Raw genomic sequence first — 8,705 nt, 5'->3', positions numbered from 1 at the left:
TCCCCACAGTACCCACATTATCCCAGCAACATATTGGTGGTAGTTAAAGGTTTCTGGCACTTTTTGTTACCGTAAAGCAGCATAAAAAGCCTATACCCCTGTTTTTATTTGGTTCGGTACAAAATTACACACACTAATATATCATAGATTTTTATCATCTAGATGAATGCATTTTTCCCTCGGATATTGGTGGAAATGTCAAGAAACGCCCTCTGATAAGAAAGATCCTGGATCCATCTTTTTGTTCTGATCCTCACCAAAACGTTGTGGGTTCTTCCTTGGACCGTGCATCATCCTTCCATCAAATTTCGTGGACATCTGTCGGGTAATTCATGCGTAATCCTGCTGATAAACAAAGAAGACAGGGATGATAACAGAACAAATACAGGCAAAGAAAAAGCAGGGTTCAAGTTTTAGGCAATGAGTGAATCCATGAGAAACGTCTTGAATTTGTGGATCAGACCCTGAAAACCTCCTGATCTGCACCGACGATCACGTTTGTTTTCTGCAAGGTAACAAACAGTTTTGTCAAATGAGCGACATCAGAGTCCGGGTAACATTTTACAGCAGGTTTTATTTTGAACATACTTTCATATACAAACCAGTGACTGAGAAAATGGCTCATTTGAAGCTGTACTCTACACGTACAACACCTTGATTGATTTTTTTTTTGTTTTGTTTTTTTTCAAACCCAGGATGGTTTTCTCCTCTCTTTCTTCCCTCAGTGTTGAATGGTTAACGCATTGTGTCAAATAGTCCTACAGTACTGTACTAATTTCTTGCTAAACACTGGACTACTGTAAATATCTGAACATGGAACATCACACTGTAGTCAAGCATGTCCACACAATTGGGGAAAACTACATACAGTACAAGCCATTCAGTTCAAACAAGAGCAAACTGGCCAAAATTAATTAGTTCTTTCTAAAATGGACATTTAGAACTAAGTCTGAATTGTAATTATATAACCAAGGTGGTTTACTTTGGACACATATGTTTGTAGTCTTACTTCTGAAGTGTACAGTTACTTGTATCTAACAAACAGGCATTATAGTTAATGGTCTGTATCTACCAGCTTTGCCTTGAAATGCACAAAATTTTATCCCCAACCACACTTATCAAAAAGGAGCACTCAAACTCACGCTGCACAGTAAATTTTAAGACTGAATATATATTTTGTTTATTATAAGCATTTGTAATTTTACATCCAATGTTAAAATCGACAACATTGTGACAACCAGCTCCGTTTCCTGCGCTGTGCCCCTCCCCTCCCCCTGTTCCCCAAAAAACAAGCTTTTGTTAAAATAAAAATTTCAAGACCTTTTTTAAAGCAAAGGCACATTTGTCAATACGTGTTTTAAAAAGGAAAATAAAGGCAGGCCAGCAAGCAGAGTCAATCTGGGAAGCGAGAGAAGAAGAAGGAGTGAGAGGCAGGACAGCTGCAGGAAGCCTTCAGTACCCCACGCTTCTGGAACAACACAACACAAAACCTGACTTGGAGGATAAGGGCCTGGACCTGTGTGTGAGAGCAAAGGTCGAGGGCCCGGGGGATTGTAGGGTGAACGTGAAGTCACAGGGGCAGAAGACCGGCTTGAAACCTCATTTCTCCACTCCACACTCTTTGAACACTTGTCCTGAGCCTCCTAGCTGTGGAGGTTGAGTTGTAGTCTGTCTGTGGGGGCGCTATAACCGTTCACACCCAGGCCTGCCTGGATGGTAGACGAGGGACTAGAGAGCAGTTCACCTCCTGCCTGGCCTCCCTGCCGACCCCTCCTGTGGAGAGTCATGGCCCATTTGAGGCTAGCGGCTACATAGTCTGCCAGTCCAACAGGAAACCAGTGGGCTGTGTGAGGTGGGACTGGACCTGTGCCTGAAGTTCCTTCCCCTGCTGTGTCTCTATTGGTCCCTGATCATGGGAGGCTGAGTCAGAGAGCGGGGCTGCAGGGAGAGAAGCCGCTCCGCGTCATACAAACACCTTCGCGAGAGCATCTGCGCCGGCGCTGGCAATGTAGCATTTAGATGGATGGAACGCCACGTCGTGGATCGATTCCTCAAACTTCTTTCTGTGAGCCGTGAACTCCTGGATGCAGGTTTTACTCTCCAGGTTCCACAGACGGATAGAGCAGTCATGACCTGTGGAGGAGGGGAGTTGGTAAATTAATAAGCAATAAGTAACAAGTGCGTCCTAAATCTTGACATTTGAGGAACATATGGAGGTAATATAGTGTCTGGGGAACATTACTGTCACTTGAGGCTTAAAAGTGTGTAGTGTGTGGTATTCAGAATTGCCAGATGGATCTTTAAATAGGGGTGTATGATTAAACTGTGAATATCTACCAATGACCAAATGTAAGAAGCTGCTGATTAAGAGACACTTACTGCCTGACATGAGATAAAGGCCGTTAGGATCTACAGCTAAACTGGTGACTGCATCCAGGTGAGCCACCATGGAGTGAATCAACTTCCCGCTGTTGTTGTCAAAGAACTTGATGTGTCTGTCCTCCTGCGCCGTGATGGTGATGGGAAGAGTCGGGTGGCTGAGGACCTTATTGATCTGACAGGGAGTGCCTGGTTAAAAACAGACAAATACATTAGTCCTCACACAGCAGGATGGTGAGAATGAATTCAAAGCGAAATGTACATTTTACCTAAATTACATAATATATACTAACCAAACCAACAAAACATATACCCTGAACCATATAATCAAAAAAGACAGAACAAATGTTTTGTTTTATAACAGTTTGCTAATATCAAGAAGAACAATCGTACATAACAAACTATGTCTGGTACCTCTGGTTTGTAAACAATGGTCAAGAAAAACTGCAGTGTCATGACACATTCATATGCAGATAGCTGTTAATAGAGATTAGCCAAAATGCTGTATGGACCTAAAGTGGCTACAAAAAGTATCACTGTGTTTTGTGTGGTGAATTGTTGTTTACAGCGAACAGAACACTGAGTCTTGGCCTGGATATCTGCCGTTGCCCCCAGAAGCCAATTCATCATCAGGCTGGCTCTGAGATTGGGTTTGTGTGTTAAGGTTTAGGATTCATGTTTTAGAGTTCATAGCCAGACAAACATCAAAAGCTTTTTTTGTCCTCCCCAACTTTAAAACCATTGTGTTCATCCACTGTTTGTGATCCACTGCTCTAAACCTACCTGGCTCCAAGTTTGACTCCAGATTGAGGACCAGCTGACGGGTCTCCATGTTGAAGAGACCAATTTCCCCGTTCGTGAAGGATGTGACCAGGTGAGCTGGTTCACTGCACACCAGGTCTACAGAGGAGGGGACTCCCAGTTCTACACAGAAGGAGAGTCAAATGTAAGTTTCACAAATCATTTAAAAAAACTAACATTTAGAAAAGATTTAAATCACAACTTAGGAATCAGGTCCGTACGTTTGTTTTCGTTGAACACAGCGAGGGCAGGGGAGGTGGTGTTGGCATCCCACAGCCTCACAGTCCCGTCTGCAGAGCAGGAGAGGAGGCGCTGGTGTGCACTGCTGTATACCAAACCCCAAACGGAGTCAGTGTGTCCACTCAGCGCTCCACGAAGCACTAACGGGTCTGTCACAGAAAATACAAGACAACTCAAGTCAGTCTTTGTGGTTTAATTTGACAATCCTCACGTCTCGGCAAAGACAAAACGGACTAAAATGTTACCGTAGGAGTCGTAGGGGTCGATGTTGGGATTGGGAGTGTTCCAGCACTGGATAGTTCCGTCAACCCCTCCACTGAAACACTGCTCCCCTGTACTGCTCATCACCACGCTCAGTACTGCCCCCCTGTGGTTTAAATATTGATTAAATGTTCAGCAAGCAGGAAAGCAAAAAGAGAAAACAAACGTTTTTATTGATGTGCATTGTGCAGTGTTTTTACCTGTGGGCCCTGAAAGTGTAGATTGGTTCCACATCTAAAGACGTACTCCTGTGGGCAAACAGTGCTTTCATTAATCTCCCATACAAAACACAAAAGCAGCAGTTAATTCTTATGTGCCTAAGATAAAATTCAGGAAAAAAGGTGTTTTTATTTATTTATTCATTATATAAAGCTATAAATGGATGGACAATATACTGCTGTGCCAATAGTTACTTTTGTATTATATATTCATATATATATATATATATATTACCCTAGACTGTCAAATGACTCCAGCCTCTAAAAATAAACCCACCACTAGAGGCTGTGTATGGGCTGCGGAGCTGTGTTATGACAAAATTAGTCTCGTCGAGCAGAGTCTTGTCAGTTCTTTGTCACGTAGGAACAGCTTCCTGTAGCTGAGCCGTGTCACAGTGCAGCAATAAAATAAGCTATGATACTTATGGGACTGAAATCTAACAACCAAACTTTTCATTTTGATGATGCTGCTGCGAGGAGACAAGGGAGCGACTACACTCTACACAGACTACACTGCTGTCTGAGTGCTTAGTGTCTCAGACAGGGCAGATGAGGGAGGATTGGACAGTTAATCGATACTGTAGTAAATCTAAAACTGTTACTTTTTCTCCTTTGAAAAACAAAAATCAATGAGAAATCCCTCTGTCGGACAGGAATAGCATCTTTTGAAAACATAATTGTGAGTGAGGGGATTCTTACTTTTTGGCAGGGGCTGTCTTTTGCAGGTTCCACATTTTGAGCGTGTGGTCCTCTGAGGCGGTGACCAGGACGGGCTCCACAGGGTGAAAGACCAGAGCGCGAATCCCATCGAAATGGCTCCGCAGGGTGAATTTGGGGTTCCATGTTTTTCTCATGGCATCCTTATTGTTGCCGATCTGGAGAGAGAACACCTCATCAGAGCTCAACATCCAATTAAGCAGCTTCTTTACATATAATCAGTACTCTGAGCTTCAGTTAATTCCTGAGGAATATACCACCTTTAACACATGAGTTTATTTTCAACCATTGAGACCTGATACAACATATGTATGTATGGCTTGCTTCTCTCTTTAGAGACGACATATTATATGATGTCATCATTTTCAAGCCATGTGACTGATGAAATACACCTAGATTCATTGAAATACTTAGCAAATGCAAATGTAGTTTGTTTTGCAGGTTACAGCAGTTATTAAAATAACAAGTTCAGACCCAGTCGATGTGCCTGCTGACCTACTGACCGCCTTAATTGTTTAAAAAAAATATTTCATCACCTTGAAGGAAAAGGCAATGATTCACAATGAAAGCCAAATGTTTAAACTATCAATTTTTCCAATGTCTCTATCTGCTTCAAAGGCTAAGTTTAAATGAATATTGGCAATTATTTCAACTTTTCAGAAAACCCTCTGCTTAAAGGTGGTAGTTTTCAAACAGTGTTTAGGTTTTAGAGGGCGTTTCTGTGCCTTCTGTCTTAATATGTTAAAAACATTTTTCTGTAAAAACCTGCCATCACACTAAAGTGAACATAGATTTAAATCATGGAACAATCTGCTCAGGTATAATTTCACAGCCATGTAACTTTGACATTACTGTTATTACTGTTACTGTTGATATCAAAAAATAACATTTCACAACTTCACTTTCAAAGCAGCTTTCTGAGACAGTCTATAAAAATAGCTTTTTGAGGCACAAATGGCAAGTTCTCAGTAGATGATGTGACTTTGGTCAATTTGATGCAGATTAGAGGAGGAAGGTGGGAGGATTGTTTCTCATATGACTCCAATGAGAAAAAGGAAAAAAACATGTTTTCCCTGAAAATGATTCCGTGGTTTTAAAAAGTCCATTCTGCCTTTGCCTACTTACATCGTATGCCAGGCTGTCAGCCTCATTGGCCACGGTGAGTCCGGCAAGTTCCCCCAGGCCCAGCTCGCTCTCCATGGCCTCTTCTGTGCCCATAATGAACGACTTCCCTGAGGTGGGTGGGAAGGTCAGAGCCTCAACTGGGGAAAGAACACATAAAAAAATAATTACACAAGCACTGTCGACAAAGTTAACAAGGGGGTGAAGGGAATTTAAATGAAAATCTGCTGGTATTTTCACTTGAGCACCTTCATCTGTTCGGTTCCCCTCGTGCTCGTTGAAGCGGACCACGTTGGGTCGGGATTGTGGGGCAGATGGCGGCTGCATGTGAGACAAGTCCTCTGCGTCTCTCAGGTTAGCGAGCATATCCTGCAGTTTGGATCGGTTTGGCCCTATATAACAAGTCAGGTAAACAGTGTTAACAAACAGACATACAGAAACGAGAGCAGTGGAACGTGAAAAAAGAAAAAGAAAAAGGGAATGAAAATAAAATACAAATATTAAATACTTTATTTGTGAGAACAAGCTGAAAAAGAGAAGGCAGAGTGAATATGGAAGGAAAGCAGCACTGAAAAGGAAGAAAGTAAATTAATAAATTATAGTATGGAAAAGAAATAGAAAAGAAGGGCTGTCAGCAGCAGAGTTCCTGTTTGATTAGTTGGAGTGGTACAAAAAGTGTTGGGGTACATTTATCTCTTATTGCTGGCAGTGTGGAGGACAAAAAATTCAGATCTGGGGCTGGATTTTGTGAGATTCCAGACAGAATAATTCACTTGGCCAATTATTGATGTTTACACGTGTTTAATTTCATTGCAAGCTAGGGTTGTGTGATATTGACAAAAGATAATATCTCGATATTTTGGGGGATTTTGCCTGGCTGGGCCAGGCTCTCTGTCTGGAACGAGTGGGTGAATGAGAGTTGGAGGGAGGGAAGGAAGGCTGAGAGACCCACTCACACACTGTGTGAATGAGAAGGCAGGCTGTGATCTCTAGAAAGCTGGAAAATGTATTTATCGTCATCAAATACTTGGCTGGTGGAGAGGAGTGCTCGCTCTGTTTGCCTGTATCCGTGCTCTGTGTAACGCGGCTCTGTGGTGCCTGGCTCTCCCACTCACTCACGGGGCTGGTGGAGAGGGGCGCACGCGCCGCGTGCCTGTATCCGGGCTGGAGGCACTCTGACTCGGCCAGTGGAGCTTGTGTGAAGCGCCTGGCTCTCCCTCACTCATTCATGGGGCTGGTGGAGAGGGGTGCACACTCCGTGTGGCTCTACCCAATACTTGATAACTTGAGCTTGCACATCGTTAAAACAACAATTAAGATATTATCGTAGACGATAAATATCGCACACCCCTATTGCAAGCACATAGGTCCTTAAATCTGGTGCAAAGAAATAAAGTACACAAAAGGCACAACAGCCTGAAAAAATCATTAACTGATCTCCTGATGATCTTCTCCACACACCCACAAAAGTGATGAAGCACCTATCAGGCATGAAGTACAAAAATAGATTTAAAAAAAAAAACAGAAGGAGCAAGGTTTTAAAAAGAAAAAAGTGAAATTAACTGCGTCGTTAATATCACAACTCAACCGGAGTAAAAAAACAACAACAGAGCTTCGGCCTCATTAATGAAAATCTAAGAGCTCTCAGCCGCTGAATGAGTCTGAAGTGTGCTGTTACTCTGAGAGCTGCAGTGTTCAGTCACTTCACTGTCACAGAAAAAGATTTTCACTGATATTAATTTACAACAGTAGCATTATACTTATTACTGTAGTATCAACATGGCTGATAGATGAGGATGAAGATTGTGATAATTATGTTGTTATGACTGGAGAATATTTCAATGCTAGTAACAGATGACTGGACTCCAGATTGGACACAGATGGCCACGTCATCACGATCACATTAATCTGATGATATCTGACCGTGTGGACGAGATGAAGTGAATATAAATCAAAACATTTAAACAGGACAGAAAAAACATGCATAAAGCATCACAGGACAAAGATGGCAACAGATTTTGTCTGCGAAGGAAACACTGAAGATGAAATGACAGGCAAAGAGGACAGAAGGCATAACAAGGGGCAGCAAGAGAAGAGAAAAAAACAGCAAAGATGTTTTTGTTTCTGATTTGAGGCCGTTTGGCTGAAAGTCAGGCTCTATAGAGAGAGGAGTAGGAGGGAGGGAGGGAGGCGGCGGCAACGCCTGGCAGGACTTACTCTTCACCCCCTTTTTCCCCTTGCGCTCCTTTCTGTACTGCTCCTTGAGTTTGGTTATCAGGCCCGGGTCCACGTCCCAGGCCTCAGAAATGGGACCTTGCTCGTCCTTCTCTACACAGGGGGGAACAAAACCAGACCGAGAGGCTGTTGAGCAACTGCCCTGGTCGAGGCCTGAGTGGCCTGGCAGAGTGTAGACCTCTCTCAGATTCCTGCTCTCATGGAGGCTTGTCAAACCTCCATGAGAGCTGTAGGCTTTAGGAGATGAGTATCTCATGATTATTAGCACCTCAGTGACTCGTAAGTGGAAGCAGCTTCCCAACCTTCTTGTTTTTATCTTTTTAAAAATGTATTTTCTATTGGAAGAGGTGAGAGTGGTGGAAAGGAAGTTTATACCATGTGGGGAATTCTTTCATTTGAACATTTGGATTCTGAGTCCTGAAAAGCATATATACTTCAAATCCTCTCCATGAAATCTTTGTGATTGTTTTATAAACAGGACTCAAATCCTCAAATCCTCGTTCAAATACAAAGACACCCCTCAGCATGACATTAAACCCTTTTTTTGGCTTTAATCTAAGAGACTAAAAGGGAACAGGGTTGAATTTGACGACACACAGGCGTAGTGGACGAGACATTGTGGTCACAGGCTGGCTATGGGAACACAGTGGAAGAGATCACAAACTATGAGTTAAACAGAGAAACTCCAAACACCATGACTTATGACCGCAGCGTGATATATGAATGACGAGT

General features: G+C 42.7%; 1 protein-coding gene across 2 annotated transcripts in view; it reads right to left on the bottom strand.

The window, feature by feature from the left end:
- Nucleotides 1–554: 554 nt before the first annotated feature.
- The window catches only part of LOC109642218 (striatin, calmodulin binding protein), a 28,484-nt gene continuing 20,333 nt past the window's right edge, over nucleotides 555–8,705 (bottom strand). Inside the window, exons 8-17 of one of the 2 annotated variants that reach the window (XM_020106907.2) lie at nucleotides 7,956–8,066; nucleotides 5,987–6,130; nucleotides 5,742–5,878; nucleotides 4,599–4,774; nucleotides 3,882–3,929; nucleotides 3,666–3,787; nucleotides 3,402–3,569; nucleotides 3,163–3,303; nucleotides 2,380–2,568; nucleotides 555–2,133 (exon numbers count right to left, since the gene is read on the bottom strand). In XM_020106907.2, the coding sequence (XP_019962466.2) occupies nucleotides 1,964–2,133; nucleotides 2,380–2,568; nucleotides 3,163–3,303; nucleotides 3,402–3,569; nucleotides 3,666–3,787; nucleotides 3,882–3,929; nucleotides 4,599–4,774; nucleotides 5,742–5,878; nucleotides 5,987–6,130; nucleotides 7,956–8,066 (1,406 nt within the window). In that variant the 3' untranslated portion in view covers nucleotides 555–1,963. The remainder of the gene's footprint in view (nucleotides 2,134–2,379; nucleotides 2,569–3,162; nucleotides 3,304–3,401; nucleotides 3,570–3,665; nucleotides 3,788–3,881; nucleotides 3,930–4,598; nucleotides 4,775–5,741; nucleotides 5,879–5,986; nucleotides 6,131–7,955; nucleotides 8,067–8,705) is intronic. The other variant, XM_020106908.2, reaches the window with a different exon arrangement.

Source organism: Paralichthys olivaceus, chromosome 14 (genome assembly GCF_024713975.1).
Source record: "Paralichthys olivaceus isolate ysfri-2021 chromosome 14, ASM2471397v2, whole genome shotgun sequence".
Lineage (NCBI taxonomy): Eukaryota > Metazoa > Chordata > Actinopteri > Pleuronectiformes > Paralichthyidae > Paralichthys > Paralichthys olivaceus.
This window is presented reverse-complemented; position numbering and strand designations above follow the sequence as displayed.